The 19,045-nt window shown below is 53.0% G+C and overlaps 1 protein-coding gene across 8 annotated transcripts in view; it reads left to right on the top strand.

The window, feature by feature from the left end:
- The window catches only part of TDP1 (tyrosyl-DNA phosphodiesterase 1), a 77,379-nt gene that overhangs the window by 47,439 nt on the left and 10,895 nt on the right, over positions 1–19,045 (top strand). For 5 of the 8 annotated variants that reach the window (XM_070378371.1, XM_070378370.1, XM_070378368.1 and 2 more), the window contains one exon: positions 7,450–7,597. In XM_070378371.1, coding sequence (XP_070234472.1) covers positions 7,450–7,597 — 148 coding nt within the window. Of the gene's footprint in view, positions 1–7,449; positions 7,598–16,287; positions 17,460–19,045 lie in introns of all 8 variants that reach the window. The other 3 variants (XR_011465740.1, XM_070378372.1, XM_070378373.1) reach the window with 3 other exon arrangements.

The following is a 19,045-nucleotide window of genomic DNA, read 5'->3' as shown; positions in this document are numbered from 1 at the left end:
GGCGGGTGTGTCACCCTACTGTGTAGGTGCAGAACCTGAAGATGAGCAGGATTGGCCCTCACAGTAGGATTGAAGTGTGTGCGAGCTCAGGTTCTGCTCTTGCCCTTTGCTCCACTGTGCCTCTCCTGCTTAATTGTCAGCAGTTAGACCTTTCCTCTATATTTTTGTGGTTAACTCTCTTAGCTGCAGTGAACAAAAGTCTTGATACATTGTATCTTCTAAGCCTTTGCGTGTCAGGCTCTTTTCTTGAATTAATAACACGTTTCTCCCCTGCCTAACATCTGCAGGATTCAGAGCCAGCAGACATCTGTGGGCTAGAATAGCCATCAACAGCTTCTTCAAAGAGCTGGAATTTGTGGAGGAGGAAAGGGTCGTCATCACATCACGAGTGGGCAGGGTGGGAGACGTCGTGGTGGAGGAAATGATGTTTGCAAAGATGTGGAGGCAGTCCATATATCAATTAAGTCAAGAGTAGAGGAATCCTGAAAGAGCATGATGCGAGATAAAATTGAAGGGCATAGATTTGGTCAGACTGTGGAGGTTCTTAAGCCTTGATATGTGCTTAAGGAGAAAGGCTGCACTGGCGCTTAGAGAGCCCCAGGGGGAAGACACAGTCAGAGACAGAGCAGTTCATGTGGAGCTGAGGTCTGGAGTGGGAAGGGCTGAACTGGGCAGATCTTCTTGGAAATAGAGGATGTTATGGACTTCCCTGGTGGGCCAGTGGTTGGGAATCCTCCTGCCAGTGCACGGGACATGAGTTTGAATCCTGGTCCAAGGAGATTCCACATGCCTTGGGGTGGCTAAGCCCGCACGCTCTAGAGCCCATGTTCCACAGGGGAAACCCCCTCAGTGAGACGCTTGTGCACCACACCTGCAGAAAGCCTGCTTGCAGCAACAAAAACCCAACGCAGCCAAAAAAAAAAGATGTTATAAGGGGCAGAAAAAGAAAAAAAAAACTTGATACCTGCCTCTATATAGTTGCCACGTGAGCCAACAAGTCCAAAAGACTGCGACTTCTGAGCCTGCCTGAGACTGGACAGAAGCAAATTCAGAAGGAGGCTGGTTTTCAGAAGGGAAGGCATGCTGATGAGTTTTGATTTTTAGAAAGCCGGGTTTGGGATGACCATGAGGTATCCCCATTGAGAAATCCAGCTTGTGACTGGAGATGCCCATTTGGAAATTTGGTGAGCCGTCCAAGCTGGCCGAGTCTGAGCATCATTTTGTTCAAATGACAGTTGCAGTTGGTGAGTGGGAAACTCCCAGGGAAGAGACGAGAGGAGAGACACAAGGACAGAGTGTCAGCTTAGAGGGCACGGTCGTTGTTCAGTCGCTCAGTCGTGTCCAACTCTGCGACCCCATGGACTGCAGCACGCCAGGCCTCCCTGTCCTCCACCACCTCCTCGAGTTTGCTCAAACTCCTGAGGGTACAGAACCGGGTGGCAAGAGCAGCAAACGTGAGAGAGGCTGAGTCCGAGAGCTGGGAGAGAACCAGGGTAGGCACGTGGAGAGGGGGCCTCAGAGGCCAGAGGCAGAGGAGGAACGCCGCCCTGCAGCAGAGCGGTCTGGAGCGGACGCTCAGCGGTGGCGCCCGACGACCGGGCCGCTGTGCACTGCTGCGTGTCCAGCAGTGCTTCTGGCCTCTAGAGAACGCCCCAGACATTGCTAAATGCCCCTCAGAGCGAAGTCACCCCCAGTGAGAACCACTGGTCTAGAAGAATAAGGAGTACAGAAAGCCCATGGGCTCTGGCAGTTAAGAGTATTACTTGCGTAGAAGGCTGACAGCAGAGGTTTTGAGACAAAGATAGGAAAGCTGCCGACACCTTGTTTCAGCACAGCAGGACCCATCCCGGCTGGTCTCCAGAGCGTGAGGTCGAGGACTGGCGGTGTTTGAAGCCAGTGCATTTGTGCCCGTTTGTTACAGAGCAGCAACAGGACACTAGAGCACACTGTACATTAGTAAAAAAGGCTGGTGACGTAATCTACGAGTAGAAGATTCACAGAATTAAACGTAGGTTTAGAAATGCGAGAGGATCCGTCAGAATTAAAGACTGTATCTTTGCATATACTTAGATACAATCACATCCTTCGCAGTGACAATATCTTTCCATATTCCTCGCAAAAAGTGTTTTTCAGTACATACAGAGAAACGGAGCTCAGGTGCAGCACAGGGAAATCTACAGCAAATGCAAAGTGGAATGTGAAGCACGGCATCATTCTGTGTGTGAGAGAGAGAGAGGCAGGCAGGCAGCTGTGGGGCTTGGGGACAACGAGACCACAGCCCAAGCCCAAGCTCGTCCTTCCCGCCCTCGTCACCCAGCTGCTCCGTCCCCGTCCCCTCTCGCGTCCCCATCCCCTCTCGCGTCGCTGTCCAGCTGTCCACCGTCTGTTTGTGGCATCTGCTGCCCACCCCTCCTCCAGGAGGCGTGGCTAAAAGCTCGGTCTGTTGGGCATCTCTTCGCTGGGGCAGAGGACCAGCGATGAAAGGTCAAGGGCCAGTGACAAAAGCGATGTTGTGTCAGAGGACACAGTTCCCAGAGCAGCAGTCATCCTCCGGGGTTCACACGCCTTCCAGCGGAACCTTCAGCTCCATCAGCCGCTCCAGGGCTCAGGCCGGCGTGGGAGGTGGTGACTCTTCTCAACACTGGCCTTCCTTTCTTCTCCGTGTCCCTTCCACGGCCTTCCTGTGCTTTGCTGAGCTTTATTTTAGGACTTGTCCATTATACGTTATTAGTTTAAATTTAGCCTTCAAGCTTTAAGCCATGGGACAGAATTCCCATATTGTGGGCTGAGATCAGATCTCTTAACAGCCATGCTCTGCAGGCCCTGGCAGAAAATAGACCACAGCTGAGCTCCTGGTCATTCAGTTCAGTTCAGTTCAATCTCTCAATCATGTCCAACTCTTTGCGACCCCATGAACCGCAGCATGCCAGGCCTCCCTGTCCATCACCAACTCCTGGAGTTTACTCAAACTCACGTCCATTGAGTCGGTGATGCTATCCAGCCATCTCATCCTCTGTCATCCCCTTCTCCTGCCCTCAATCTTTCCCAGCATCAGGGTCTTTTCCAATGAGTCAGCTCTTCGCATCAGGTGGCCAAAATATTGGAGTTTCAGTTTCAACATCAGTCTTTCCAATGAACACCCAGGACTGGTTTCCTTTAGGATGGACTGGTTGGATCTCCTTGCAGTCCAAGGGACTCTCAAGAGTCTTCTCCAACACCACAGTTCAAAAGCATCAATTCTTCAGTGCTCAGCTTTCTTTATAGTCCAACTCCCACATCCATACATGACTACTGGAAAAACCACAGCCTTGACTAAAGGGACCTCTGTTGGCAAAGTAATGTCTCTGCTTTTTAATATGCTGTCTAGGTTGGTCATAACTTGCCTTCCAAGGAGTAAGCGTCTTTTAATTTCATGGCTTCAGTCACCATCTGCAGTGATCGGGGCTCCATAAAGTGCCCAGTTGAATAACTGACTGTTAGTCTGCTTAGCTGGGGGCTCGGGGGAAAAACCTTCCGCCCGGTGGAGGCTTCGTAGCGTGTCCGCTTGCCTGGGCTGAGCCAGGTCTGTTGTGCAGAGTCCCTTCTCTTGCACGTTTCTGGTCAGGGCCGCCCCGAAGACGCCATAGCTATAGCTTGTTGGTGGGGTTTCCGCTTGTTGCTGTGGTTCCAGCTTGTTCTCCACTGTGTGTTCATCCTCGTTGGCTCCTGCCCACCCTACAGACTTCAGGCTGTGAAACCAGGGCGAAGTCAGCAACGTTACCCAGGCTACTTTACTGACTCCTGGAGCTCTGGTGTCAAATCCCTGTAAATTTAGCCTTCAAAGTGCTTCTGCTTCTCTGATTGAACCCTAACTAACGTGCATATCTATCCCCCTGAAGCCCCTGTTTTTATTACTTTCTCAGCAATGACTTATAGTCAGTCCACTATATATGTAGTTCCTTCATATCTGTAGTTGTATATCTGTGATTCAACCCAGCCACCTGACTTTCTTAGTGGCTTACTTCTGAAAGGCGGTACAACACAGCACATCCAGAGTCCCGCCCTCCGAAGTTCTCCAACGTACAAGTGTTTGATACCCCCAAAGAACGCAAAGTCAGTTCAAACCCGGCCCTCTCTGGTGATGAAGCACAGACAGTACCCAGAAAGCACAGCCCTGGGGGAGAAGCCGCAGCTCAGGCCCGCAGGAGACAGAGGAGACGTGGGAGAGTGAGCTCACGGGCTGCAATGGCCACAGCGGAAAGCCAGGACAGGCTGTGGACGTGAGTCCTGGCTGGAGAAGGCTGGAAGCTAAAACTGCTTTGGCGTTTCAAGAACAAAAGAGCTTGTTGTCAGGAGGCTTATGGTGCCACTGTGCCTCTGCCAGACACTGGCAGGCACCCACCCTCACCGTCCACACACAGGCAGGTCAGAGTCTGCACATGTACACCCTGTGTCCTGGCTGTGGCTGTCCTGGGTACCAGTGATCCAAAGTGTATTCGGAGTGTAAAGAATTATTAAGGATGCTGTTTCAAGGAATAAAAGTTTATCACCTAGACAGCCTGGAAGAGACTTTTTAGTCTCATTATTCAGGATAGACTTTAAGGTTCTAGGTGCTTAGAATTCTCTTAGAAGCCAAGTACAAAGCAGGGCTGGAAGAGACCATCTGAAGAGGTGTCCTCATGGTCTCCATTGATGTTTATCTTGGAATAAGCCCTCAGATCTTGGGATGTTGAGGAAAATGAGACTAGTGAGGGAAGAGTGGAAATTAGCCTTCCAGAAAGTGCCTTTAACCTGCGGTGCTGTGCTGCCACGTGGAGAGAGTTACCAGGCGGTGATAATCTAGGAAGCTGGGAAAAAATTCACAGGAAGATGGCTTCCACCTCACACTGGTTGGTTTTGCCATTAAAACCTGTGTCTCTGCCCTGGAGGTCACTTCACATTACTAACAAGCAAGAGAAATAAAAGCATGCTGTCATCTTGGACCTCTAAGGAGCCATATTTTTTTCCTAGAGTCATAATATCACTGTATTGTCAGCTTCCTGCTTCCTCTCCTTTTTACGTTTTCATGACACATCACAGATGGTGATGATGCTCATGACTGTGGCTCCCGTGTGTCAAAGCAAGTCCCCTGGTCCGTTCAGGAGGGCGGGAGGTCTGCGAATACACTTCTGTGTTCTGACGCTGTGGCTTACTTGCGTTAAGAGCTCCCTCGGCTCTGGTCTCGGTGCTTCTCCTGTCTGTTTCCTTAGCACCCTGACCAGAAACGGTTCTGTTCACCTCACTGCTGCCTGTCTCTCCTTGACTCGGATTCCCACAGCAGCAGTTCCGGCCCGCGGCTCAGGAGAATAGTTGATGCCCCAGTGAATGAATCTTTAAATATTCTGTTACCCAATGAAGTCAGGCTTTAAGGGTCTGAATAGCTGAGGTTTTCTCTCCATTCTAAAAATGAAATAGAATTTGGGTGAATCTAATTGAAAAAATGTTTCCTGCGAGTAATCAGTTTGGATGAGAGGTTCTGGCCTGACTTGCTGCAGGAGAGTTTCCAAAGATGCTTCAGAGCCTTTTCATCTCCACTCCTGGAGACTTGCTTGCCCTGGTGCCTCCCCTCTGGTCAGGTCCCAGCCTCCTTCCTTCCACCACGATTCCAGCCGTGTCCACAGCTCTTAGTCTACATAAAACAGGATGCTGGTTTCTTTTCACTGAAAGTAAAATTAGCAGGAAAGGGAATGTGTTTATCAGTGTCATCTTACTCTGTAAAGTGATACTGACATAGTTTTTTTTTAAGTATAGTTGAGTCATCATATTATTTTAAGGTATTTTTATAGATTATACTCGATCTATAGTTTTTCATAAGATAATGTCTCTAGGACCTCCCTGGTAGTCCAATGATTAAGAATCTGCCTTCCAATGCAGGAGATATGAGTTCATCCCCTGGTCTAGAAAGATTCTACCAGGCTCCTTTGTCCATGGGATTCTCCAGACAAGAATACTGGAGCGGGTTGCCATTTCCTCCGCCAGGAGATCGTCTCAGACAAGGGGTCAAACTGGAGTCTCCTGCATTGGCAGGTGGACTCTTTACGACGCCCGTGCGTGATTCCCTGCAGCCTGTTCACTCTGTGTGGGCAGGCGGCGCGTCTTCAGCCCCAGTCCCCAGTCTTGCCCCGCCTCCTCCCTCCCCACCGTGACCTCTGGTTTGTTCTCTGTGTCTGTGAGTCTGTTTATGTTTCAGCATGTGTAGTTGTTTCTTATTTTTAGATTCCTACATACGTCATAACATACAGTATTTTTCTGTGTCTGACTTCACAAGCATACTACTCTCTCTGTCCATCCATGTTGGTGCACATGGCAACAAAATGTCACTTTTTCACTCCTGAGTAGCATTCCACGGTGTATTTGCATAACACACCACGTCTTTATCTGTTCATCTGCAGTGGGCGCTTGGTTGCTTCCGTATCTTGACTATCATAAATAAAGCTACTGTGAACACGGGGCACATGTATCTTTTCGAATCACTGCTTGTTTTTCTCCTTAGAACATAAACCCAGCGCTGGGATTGCTGGGCCTGTGGCAGTTCTGTTTCTAGTGTTTTGAGGAGCCTCCACACTGTGTCCGTCGTGACGGCGTCAGTTTACGTTCCCACCAGCACTGCACCACGGTTCCCTTTTCCTCACATCCTCACCAGCGTTAATTTGTTATTTGTAGTCTTTTTGACCATAGCCATTGACAGAGCTTCCCAGGTGTAATGGGGGCTTCCCAGGTGGTGCTAGTGGTAAAGAACCTTCCTGCAAATGCAGGAGACATAAGAGACACAGGTTCAGTCCCTGGGTCGGGAAGATCCCCTGGAGAAGGAAGTGGCAACCCACTCCAGAGTTCTTGCCAGGAGAATCCCTCGGACAGAGGAGTCTGGCGGGCCACAGCCCGCGGGACCACACTGAGCCGAACACGACTGAAGTGACTTAGCACCCACGCGTTGCCAGGTATGGGTTGCTCGTTGTGGTGTTGATTTCCATATCCTTGACTTAGTTTTTTCTTAAGTGCAGCTTTTATGTACAACATCCCACATCCTGGCTAGGGCGTGAACAGGAAGCGTTTTTCATAGGAAGAAGCGGGGGATCTTTCTAAGGAAGGATAATTATTTTACTAGCCCTCCCTCAAGGGAAAACGCAGATGAGAGTGAAGCTTTTAGGGCAGTTGGATAAACCTTGAAGAACACAGCAGGATTTACATTCCTGGAAAACCCCATGGATGGAGGAGCTTGGTAGGCTACAGTCCATGGGGTCACAAAGAGTCGGACACAACTGAATGACTTCACTTTCACTTCACTTTCACTTTTCCCCAAACGCAGGACCGTGCCGGAAGCTGAATGGATGTGAATGGGGCTCTGAGCGCTGACCGCTGCTCTCGCCGCTGGGGGCGTTGGACCCACGCCGAGACGCCTCACTGAGTCCCGCTCTGTTCTTGTCCCCGCAGCGCCAACCTGTCCAAGGCCGCCTGGGGTGCGCTGGAGAAGAGCGGCACCCAGCTGATGATCCGCTCCTACGAGCTCGGCGTCCTCTTTCTGCCGTCAGCGTTTGTAAGTCCACGCGGCTGCCTGACCGGCGTGAGTGAGAGGGAGGGGGTACGTACTCCCATCTCTGGGCTTCCCAGGTGGTGCTAGTGGTGAAGAAACCACCTGCCAACACAGGAGACATAAGAGATGCTGGTTTGATCCCTGGGTTGGGAAGAGTCCCTAGAGGAGGGCCCGGCAACCCACTGCAGCGTTCTTGCCTAGAGACTCCCATGGACGGGGCGCCTGGTGGGCTTATAGTCCATGGGTCGCACGGAGTCGGACACGACTGAAGTGACTCGGCGTGCATGCACGCGGGTTCTCTTCTTTAGTCTCCGTGACCTGCCCAAGGTCAGGAGGTCAAACAGCTGTGAATTTGTTTCCCCGATCACTCCTTTGGGTGCTGTATGATCACTGCTCTCAAGGAGTATATCCAGTAGGTGATGGAAGATCTTGCTTTGGGTAAAGTTAATAACAGTCTTTAAATAAAGATTGTGAACCAGAATGTGAAAGTTACTACAAGATCAGCAAAGGGAGGAGTCAACCAAGTGTGAGATTTGTTCTGGGGTGGGGTGACCGCAGACCACCTTTAGGAGCAGGACGTCTTGAGGAGGGGCAATGAAGGATCCTGAGGATTCTCGGTCAGTGGAGAGGAACAGGAAAGGCAGGCTATGGAGGAACTGGCCTGAGCACCAGCCTGGAGGCAGGGGGGCTCACAGCGTCTGCTGGAGACGGGGCCCCAGGGTCACGGAGGACCTGCTGTCACACTCACTGGGAAGCCCCCAGGAGGGCACCACGCGGGAAGCCGTGTCTTTCTCTCAGTGTCTTGTTCTTTTCTTGCCACTCACTGCAGTTGAGTTGCTGGTAAGCACACCCGTGATGCTGGCCCTTGGCACTCCACTCAGCCTGCACCAGGAGACTCAGCCAGGGAGTGCTGTGAGCTGGTCCTGAGACTTCCCTCCAGGCCCCGCGACGTGAGGGCATCGTCTTGAGGTGGGCTGAGAGCGCCTTCTCTCAGTCTCGGGGGATTTCTCACAGAGCCGTCTCACAGGCTGTCCTGGGGCAGCCCCGTCACAGAGGGGGTCGCAGACGAGGAGGCGACTTCCACAGGCCCCCCCAGCTCGGCGGATCCAGCAGCCCCCAATGCTCCGTCCCCCCGACCCTCCTGGGATCGCTCAGCTGTGTCACCGGGAGGTAGTGAGTCCTCAGCACTAGGGAACTAACACTCAGGTGCTGTGACCATAGTGGCTATAGCTCTGAACTCAGGCTGGAATTATCTTCCAGTAATAGCTTAAGTCGTGGAGCAAATTCTGTGTCACTCATTGGCTTTTGTTGTCAGCATCTGCAAACTTCCAGTCCTTTCTAACTGTTCCGACGTGATCCCTCATCACAAAAATGAAAACAGGAAAGAAGTATGCTGCACTTCCAGAAGCTCTCAACCCCTCTAAGCGACTAATTTTTACTTCCTATGTTGTTTCTATGTGTACATTAGAGAAAGAATGGCCATAATCGTTTAGAATCTCCAGAATGACTGTAGACTAGACTCTTCGCTCAGATGGTAAAGAACCTGCCTGCCAATGCAGGAGACATGAGAGATGCCAGTTTGATCCCTGGGTCGAGAAGATCCCCTGGAGGAGGGCATGGCAACCCACTCCAGCATTCTTGCCCAGACAGAGGAGCCTGGTGGGCCACAGTCCATGGGGTTGCAAAGAGTAGGACACAACAGAGCAACTAACACACCACTGTAGAGGTATACCACCATTCTAGCTGAAATAAGGATGTAGTCATGTATAAAGACCATCGGGCAAGAATATTGAAAGATGGACTCCCCCATCCTACGCTGTGCCCCCAGGGTCAAGATCGAGGCCTCCGGCAGGGGGGCTGTGGAGCTGACTTCCTGAGGCAGCGGGCTCTCGAGTAAGCAGTTCCTTGTCATGTTTCCACGTGCAGATCCCACGCTTCACGGCAGGCCTCCTGCACACACTCAGGAACCCACACACCACCACTGTCTCATCATCAGGCTTCTTCCCATCTGGGCAGATGGCCATGTCCTTCAGCGAGTCATCACTGACTGGGTATCTGACCTCGCCTCCCAAGGGCCTGACGGTTGAGCTGATCAAGGATGTTGTCGCAGTGAAACAGATGCCTTGTGTGAGAGAAGCCCTGGGCATAAGCTGGCCGCTGAGACACATGAGGAGGGTTGAGAGACGCCCCGGGCATAGGCTGGCTGTGGGACACGTGAGGAGGGCTGAGAGACGCGTGAGGAGTGTTGAGAGACGTCCCAGGCATAAGCTGGCTGTGAGATGCATGAGGAGGGCTGAGAGACGTCCCAGGCATAGGCTGGCTGCTGAGATGCATGAGGAGGGCTGAGAGACGTCCCAGGCATAAGCTGGCTGTGAGACGCGTGAGGAGAGCGCTGGGCCCGAGTGAGCAGAGCCCAGAGGTCTCAGTGCATATCCAAGGTCTTTTAGGTGCATTTTTCAGAAACCAGCTTGAGCTGCCTTAGGCCCACAGAAGGGGGAGTGTGGTGGGATTACGGGATGGGAAGGACAGTGGAGGTGTGGAGGGCCGGGCTGGCCAGCCCCCGATGACGGGCTCTGTGGGCTGCCGCCCCTGCTGCAGCTCCATCGCGGACCTTCTCGGCTCCGTTGCGGGCCGTTCTGCATTTCTAGTCACTGCCCAAGCTTGGGTCTGCCCTCCACGCCTCTCCTTCCCAGCCCCGGCCCCCAGTAGGGGCCTGCTTGCAGAGAAGGGGGTTTGGTGTGAGCTAGGAAGCCACCCAAGAGGTAGGAGCTGACTGCCAGGGAGTTTTACCCGTGAGTGAGGTGATGTGTTTTATCCAGAGGAAGCAGCTAAAGGGTTTTTGCAGCACAGGAGACGTTGTCCTTCAGCCGCTGTACCTCGTCCGTGTCACGTACTGTTCTGCGGAGCTTCTGAGAAAGCAGGAGACCTCTGTGTGGCCCTCAGAGAATTAACATTTATGGATTTGACTTTGAGGGCACTGGAGATCTCTGCCAGGTCATCAGTCATCTTGTGGAGGCTGCAGGAGCCCAGAGTGAGACTTAGCTTGTGAAGGAGAGGCCCTCCCCGCTCTGAGTGCACCCGGCTCGTCCCTGGACTCGCTGCCTGGGGTGGCCTCCCGCACGGTCGGCTCTGCAAGCACCTCCCGCTGCCTCCAAGAAGGCAGACGAAGCGGGGTCTTCTCTCGGGAGGCCTGTGCCACTGTCCCAGCCAGGCAGCCGTGCCTTGGCCTCTTTCTTAACATTCTGGGCTCCCCACTGATGGGGTTGGGCCCACACAGTGTTGGGGGTCGTCTTTACTCAGCCCACTGATGCAAACAGGAATCTCATGGAGACGCCCTAGAGACACGCGGGTGATGTTTGCTGGTTCCCCGGTATCCCGCGCCCCCCTTCTCGGGAGCCTTAATCCATATTACGGACGGCCCCTGAGGCTCCCCGCCTCCCCCAACCCCCGTCTCTCTCGTCTCCACTGCAGGTGCTGCTCCTCTGCGCCCCACGGCCTCGAAAACCGGGGCTTGTCCCGGGCGCCCTGTGTTGTCATTGTTGACTCAGGCGTCTCCTCAGCAGGGCTGGGAGCTGCTCTCACAGGAGGGCCTGGCACACGGGGACTCTCCCTGAAGTCTGTCTGTTGGTGTCGCTCCCGTGAGGTTCCTGGAGCACCCTCACCCCTTTGTGTGAGGAGGACAGTTACGCAGACCAGTGACGATGTGGGCAATGTGGATTTAATTGAAGGGGTGTTGGGTGGTGGTGGCGGTGCTCAGTTGCTCAGTCGTGTCCGACTCTTTTCGACCCCATGGGCTGCAGCACACCAGGCTTCCCCATCCTTCACTATCTCCCAGAGCTTGCTCAGACTTACCTCCATCAAGTCGGTGATGCCATCCAACCATCTCATCCTCTGTCGCCCCTTCTCCTCCTGCCTTCAATCTTTCCCAGCATCACGGTCTTTTCCAATAAGTAGACTCTTCTCACCAGGTGGCCAAAGTATTGGAGCTTCAGCTTCAGCATCAGTCCTTCCAGTGAATATTCAGGACTGATCTCCTTCAGAATGGACTGGTTGGATCTCCTTGCAGTCCAAGGGACTCTCAAGAGTCTCCTCCAACACCACAGTTCAAAAGCATCAATTCTTCGGCGCTCAGCCTTCCTTATGGTCCAGCTCTCACATCCATACGTGACTACTGGATAAACATAGCTTCGACTAGATGGACCTTTGTCAGCAAAGTGATGTCTCTGCTTTTTAATAGGCTGTCAAGGTTGGTCATAGTAGATGCTCGAGGATCTCATCAGGAACCGTTTGCAGCGTGGGGTAGCTCACCTGTAGCGTCTGTTGAAGCCAACGCATGTGCACACAGCCTCATGCTCACTGTCGTGGGAGTCTGTTGCCTTACTTAAAATAACAGTCCCTATGTATTCATTCAGTGTCTTAACCGTTCTGTGTTGGCCATTGTCTTGAATGGCTGCTGGGAGTGGTGCAGTCTGAGGCCCGGTGTGATTCCTGTCTTTGGGTTTCTCCCTTCAGTGCTGTCAAGATAAGCCTTTTGATATGTTTCGCTACATGTTTGCCAGAGACTTACATAACACCCAGTTCTCCAGTCGCTCTTGTGACTGGACATCATCCAGACCCAGTTTCTGGAGATCAGCCCTCCTTTGTGGCCCCTGGGCAGAACTCCATGTGTGAAACACCCGCTTTTCTGAGTTATCAGCAGCCAGAATCGCCACTTCTGTCCTTCATCAGCGGACCATCCCTACATCTGCGTTCCTGAACGCGGACTTGAGGCCAGCATTGCACGTGGTCAGGTTTTGTGCTCAGCATGGGCTCAGCCTCAAGCACAGCAGGTGCCACCCGCGGGAAGCCGGCGGCTCTCCTTTCCTTGGCCGTCTTAGGGGCGGTTGTTCCGGAAGCATGTGGGCAGACACTGCGTGCCCTACAGACTGCAGCGGTGGAGAGCCTGCACTTCCCATTCATGATAATGATGCCATTGGAAAGTTCTGGGATTGATCTGAAAGCCGACAAGTTCCCGGTAGCCAAATACTGATGTGTTCCCATTTTTTCTGCTTTTTTTTTTCCCTCTTGCTGTACCAGGCCTTAGCTGCAGTATGCGGGATCTTTAGTTATGGCATGTGGGATTTTGTTCCCTGACCAGGGATCAAACCAGGGCCCCCTGCACTGGGAGTGTGGAGTCTTTAACAGCTGGACCACAGGGAAGTCCATTCTGTGGCTTTTAAATGTGTGACTCAGTAAACACATCGTTTTGAGGTTAACCTAACTTGTCATAGAGCGTGGAGTCAGCAGCTTTCTTTTTGATCGGGAACACTTTCAAGACCTTTGGGGATTAATGTCAGGGCACATTTGACTGTGCTCCCCTTGGCTGTTGCTCACAGTAGGTGCTTGACAAATGTTTGTTCAGTGACGACCTTATTCCTTTACAGTCTGACTTCACCCTTCCACTTTTATAATGTTTTTTGAGTTGTCCCTTTTGTCGTGGCAGTCTGGATGCAGGTTGGGAAAGGATTTCCAGATGCAGAGCATTTCAGAAGGGAGTGAGTTTATTAAGAACGAAGAGCAGAGAGAAAGCGGGCACTGCAAGTGCAGTGGGCCGCCGCCTCCTGACAGGCCAGGCAGAGTGGGCGTTTTTTGTGGCTTAGCAGCCAACTCTTATGCCTCAAGACAGAAAATTCCTGCTGGCAGATGACCATTAGGTGATTGGTTAGGTCCCTATACGGTGACTACCGGGGTGAGCATTTCCGCCTAATACGGGGTCAGGAGGCCTGCTGGTGATATCAGAGGAGCTTTTGGCCGTGGTTACACAGGAGCTCAGTCAGCTTCAGGGGCAACCTTGGTCCCAGTCTCTGCTTTTGTGGCCGTCGTGTAAGGCCTTGCACCTGTGGCCTTGGGGCAGGACTCCACACCTTTAATTGAGGCGTATTTAACTTTTAGGTTAGACGGATTCATCTAGGTTCAGAAAAATCTCAATATAGGAAAGATCACCTCGTGATTTCAAAGAGCAGTAGCTGTGTTCTCAACTGTCAGGCGTCTGCAAGTGTTTCAGGGAGATACAAGTTTTCCCTCTGTGAACCTGTGCATTTTGGTGTTTACTGAGCACGAACATAGGCACTGACTAGGCTGCGCAGTGCTCTGTCCAGAACTCACCCCACCTCTGGGAATAAAGCAGAAACCATCTCAGAACAGTGGCCCGATGTCCTGAGCATCCCTGCCTTTGTCCCAGGGCTGAGAGCCGGCTCAGCCCCAGGCTCACTTGCTCCTGAGACGGTGGGTTCTCTTTCCTGTGATCAGAAGCAAAAGCGCTGCAAACCGATGCCACCAGCTTTCAGTCTTCACGCCTTTACTTTCTCTCTTCTCCGTTCTGGTTAAACGTTTTTTATTTCTGTTGCCAAGCATGGCTCTGGCTGGAAGAACTAACAAAATTTACAGGCGCCCCCACCTTAACCGTCCCCTCGCTCTCCCTGCACCACCTCTGCCAACCTGCCCGGAGCCCAGCGCGTGGCTCGGGCTCTCAGAGTTCCCCGGCCACGGCTGAGCACCAGGTTTCAGGTGATGTTTCTTTGTAACCCCTCGTGTTCTTCTGCTCAACTGACAGGACCACGTCCCGGCCTCGCCCCGCCGCTCACCGGTCCACGTGCAGTGCCCGCGTCCTGTCCCTCTGCCGGGCACAGCCTCCACTGCCCCTGCTGCTCCTGGTCTCTGCTGCCTGGGACCCCTCCCATCCACCCCACCTCGGCTCCCACCTCCTCCTGAAGCGGTTTCTGCCCCCGTCAGGGTCTGTGTCTCTCTGCCTTGAAGGCGTCCGAGGTCCAGGAGGCAGCGTCCCAGGTTCTCAGGGGCAGCACACAGTGAATGGGAGCAGCGTGCCTCCCACCGCCAGCCCCTGCTTTCTGCCCCACCCCGGCCCCCCCACGCTCCAGTGCCTGTCGGCCCCCAGTGCGGCGGGCTGTGGCAGCGATGGCCGTCTCCTAGCTGTGACCCCCCGGGCCTGCTTCGTGCTCAGTTAGAAGTGGCTCAGAGAGACAGCACAGAATTGGAGAGATTCCAAGGACCGAGAAGGGGCCCTCCCCGAGCACAGGGTATGAAGGCTCAGGGACTTGAGGTCTGTAGGGGCCAGAGTGACAGAGGCGGGCTGCAGCCCCACATGAGCCGTGAGACTCAGCCTGCTCATTTCTTTGGGCTTCCTTCTTCTCTGCCGTGACGGGGGCGATCATTTGAGAATGAAGAGTGGTTACGTGTGAAGTGTTTACAGCAGCCCCAGGTACTTAGCAAGTGCTGGGCCCAGGTCATAGTTCATAAACCAGCATGTAGACAAAGCCGTTCAGTGGAGGGCGGAGACTGAGCTTTAGGAGAACCGAAATCTTGATGTCACACCCATGATGGCACAGTGTTACTTTTTCCCCTTCCAGAACATCCTCCACACTCTCACAGTCAGCCCCTCGCTTCTCAAGAGCCCATCCCTCTTGGCCCTGCAAGGGGTACACTCCTCCACAAAGCTTTTCCAAAGCCCCCAGCTGGAGGCACTGAAGACAATATGCTTCAGGAAAAGCGAGAGAGCCACCTTCCTGTAACTCGCTTCCTTGCCAATCAGCACATCTGTGATGAAAGGCGCTCCTTCCGGAAGGTTCATCTGCGCTAGTGTTCACCCAGGAACGTTTGCCTAGGGTTTTACTGCTTGAGGATGCTACTCGGTTAGATGCAACTAAAAACATAAATTACATCTCAAACTGAAACGTGAGCCTGCTTGTTCTCTGTGATTGAGCTAAGCTGCTAAGCCTAATCTGTCACAGTGAGAACCAGCTCTTTCCCTCCCCGAACTGGTGGAGGAAAAGCCAGTAATTTCTCATGCGTGGTTCATGTCCACCCTCTCACCCGGCGTATTATCACTGTATTGTCATAATAGCTGTCTTCAACGTGACCCGTGCCTGGGAGGGTGCCGTCCTCTGTTCTGTAAAATGCCAACTGGTACCACTATGATATATAAATGATGATAATTAGAAGACACCCTCGAATTATTTGACATCCAGATTGAAGGGGAGAGTGGCACTCTTTAAAATGTAAATATATGATGCCCTAGAATTGGGGTCAGAAATGGCAGTCTAGGGAAAAGCACATTGCTTCCTGTCAGGCATGATCGGCTCAAAGCTCCTGGCATGTGAATCAGCCACCACAGAATGGCACAGGGGGGCTTGCGATCTGGGTCTGAGCTGTAGAGATTGATCATCCCTCACCATGCACATTTGAGAAGTAACGCAAGTAAGCCAGGAGCTAAACAAGAGGGAAGTCATTTTTTGCCTGAAACTCGATAAAGTTTTTGATAATCATTAATAGGCATCACTTCCCAACCTCTGGCCTGTTTTTTTTTTTTTTAGGAGGTCAAGGGCCAGGGTTTCCAGAATTTGGCTCATCCTGCCTTGTTATTCAGTTGCTAAGTCGTATCTGACTCTTTGTGACCCCGTGTACTGTAGCCCGTCAGGCTTCTCTGTCCATGGGATTTCCCAGGCAAAGATACTGGAGTGGGTTGCCATGTCCGCCTTTATAGTGGAACTTACTTGCTCAGAAAACCTTCTGCAACTCCTCACTGTACATCACAGTAAAGGCCACTCTCACCAGGGTCCTGCGACACCCCGGGCTGTAAGTGAAGGATAACCAGCTGGAACTTGCTTCAGGCGGGGCTGAATCCAGAGGTCTGGGCGGTGTCATTGGGGTTCCTGTCTTCTAACGCCCAGCTCCATTTGCAGGACGTGGAGCTCGGTCTGCAGCTGGGGCTCACGCCTGGCCGAACTGTTGCAAGTTGTTGCCTTCCATAGCCCCGAGGAGGGCTCTCGTCTAACACTCAGAAATGAATTGTCCGAGGAGACACGTGCTGACCAAGCAAGAGACCTTATTGAGAAGGGGCGCCCGGGTGCAGAGCAGGCGGGAGAGGGAGCCCAGAAGGACCGCTGTGCCGCGTGGCCCACCGTCCCAGCCTTTGTGGTGACTGCGCTAGTTTCCAGGTTGTCTCTGGCTGGTCACTGACTCAGGGTCCTTCCTGGCGGCGCAAGCGTTGCTCAGCCGAGATGGATTCCAGCACAGAGGATTCTGGGAGGCTGCTAGACGCTTGGGCTGGAGTCTCTTCTCCCGTTTTGGCCTTTCCAAAATGCTTCCAGTTCGGGTAGCTTGTTCTGCGTTCCTTGCCGGGACCTCTTAATAAGATAACTCATGCAAGGCGTGACTGTCGTTCCTGAACAGGTTGGGCAGTTTCAGTCAGTGGTTCCTGTAGCGAGAGGAGCTCCCCAGAGAAGGGTGGTCTCTTCCCCGCATCCCTGACTCAGGCCAGAGGAGACGGCCCGATTCAACAGGGAGAAGCTGCAGGTGTCCACAGCGCTCCCCCTTCGCAGCCCTCTGCAGCCTGCCGCCGTGTTCCCTCCCCAGCGTCCCCAGCGCCCCCCCGCCTCGCCTCCCTCACCGTCCCCTGCAGGGCCTTCCCTCAGGCTGGCCTCCCCTGATGGTGCTCCCTGCTAGCTCTTCGTTCATCAGAATTATATCAACTTTTCAAGGTCCAGGAAAAATATTTTCTGTGGCGCTTTTCTTAAGTGACCACTGTTACAAGGTCCTTTCTTCCTTTTCTGCGCAGACTCTGCCTGTATCTCACGTGTTGCCTTTTGCAGCTTTACTCACCCGCATCTGGGGCGGGGCGTCACCCCTGCCTCCCTGCACGTCCCCTCCTGCCTGCGGCGCTTCCGTGCACGTTGCTGTGTTGGCTTCCGTGCAGATGCCCAGAAAGGGAGCGGGGAAGGTCCTTTAACCCCATTTTTGCAGCTCAACATTTCTTGACCACCAACTACGCGTCAAGGCTTGTGCTGGGTGTTGAAGTGAGACGTGTTAATGCAATAACATCCGGAAGATTGGGGCATTCCAGGAGTTGCAAATGGTAAAGAATCTACCTGTCAGTGCAGGAGATGCAGTTTCAGTCCCTGGTGGGGAAGATGCCCTGGAGGAGAGCATGGAAACACACCCCAGTAGTCTTGCCTGGGAAATCCCGTGGCCGAGGAGCGTGGGCAGAGTCAGACGTGACTGAGCTCCATCTCACGATGAGGAGGTGGAGGCCTGGTGGACACGTGGCCTGGCGTCCCCCACGGCCACCTCGTTTAGTTCCTCTCGCAAGTTCCCGGCCGCCTCTGGGCCACTGGGGACCCTGTGGCCTCCTCCTGGACCCACCCTCACCTGACCAAATGCAATTCACTTTCAAAGCTTGATTAAAATGTCACCTTCTTAGGGGGACTTCCGCTGAGCACCCGTCCCCAACAAATCTAAAACAGGCCTCCTATTTTCTAGGACTCCTCTGTTGTTATTCACAGCACCTGTCACAAATTGTAATTAGTTATTTGACTTCTATAAATGTGTTTGTTTAACGTCTCCCCACTAGACTGTACATCCCGTGAGAACAGGGATTGACAGTTGTGGCAACTCCTGTACGTTGAGTACAGGCTGACACAGAAGAGGGGCTCAAGGAGTCATGAGTGGGGTGAATGAGTGCAGCCTGAGCCACTCACAGCCCTTACTACCCGCACAGACTCAGCCCGGGTTGCCCAAAGGCCAGGTCCACACAGCACTGACGCTTACCATTCCCTCCCCTGTGCCCAGGAAGGAGCAGCCTCTTCTACCCAAGTCTAAGTTGTGTGCTCACCAAGACAGGAACTGTAGGGCTAGCACTTTGTGTGGGTTCTGGAGACAGAGCCCCATTTGATCTGTGGGCGTCTAGGATGAGAAGGAACAACATGAGTGTGAACAGGTGGCCAGAGGAATGAGGCAGAAACACTGTGCTGGGGTCATCCGGGAGGGGGTCGGGGGATGGTCAGTGGTGTGGGGAGCGCCCAGCTGACCTCCAGAGTGCCCACGTGCCGGGCAGGCCCCGTGTCAGGAGGCAGGAGCAGTGTGAACATCAGCCGGGTTCGGCACCTGGCCTTGCATCCTGATGAGGATCCGAAGTTAGTACGAGCCTCTTCTGGAGTTCTTAGACTCAGCCTTCATTTGGTGGGTCTTGTTGAGTTCTCACTGTTACATTCCTATCCCGTTATCTTGGACACTTTCATTATACATGAAAGCAACTTTTATACTTCACCAGAGTGAGCAGCCCATTACTACAGCAATACTGAAAGTATTCGAAGTGTTTGACAGTATCTTTTACATACTCCCTGCTGCTGTACACAGAGGTCGGTAGAGATGGACTCTGCTGCTGCTGCTGCTGCTAAGTCGCTTCAGTCGTGTCTAACTCTGTGCAGCCCCACAGATGGCAGCCCACCAGGCTCCCCGGTCCTTGGGATTCTCCAGGCAAGAACACTGGAGTGGGTTGCCATTTCCTTCGACATTGCATGAAAGTGAAAAGTGAAAGGGAAGTCGCTCAGTCGTGTCCAACCCTCAGCGACCCCATGGACGGCAGCCTACTAGGCTCCTCCATCCATGGGATTTTCCAGGCAGGAGTCCTGGAGTGGGGTGCCATTGCCTTCTCCAAAATGG

The sequence above is a fragment of the Bos mutus genome, chromosome 10 (assembly GCF_027580195.1).
Source record: "Bos mutus isolate GX-2022 chromosome 10, NWIPB_WYAK_1.1, whole genome shotgun sequence".
Classification (NCBI taxonomy): Eukaryota; Metazoa; Chordata; class Mammalia; order Artiodactyla; family Bovidae; genus Bos; species Bos mutus.
The sequence above is the reverse complement of the archived record's forward strand: the minus strand, read 5'-3'. Positions and strand labels throughout refer to the sequence as shown.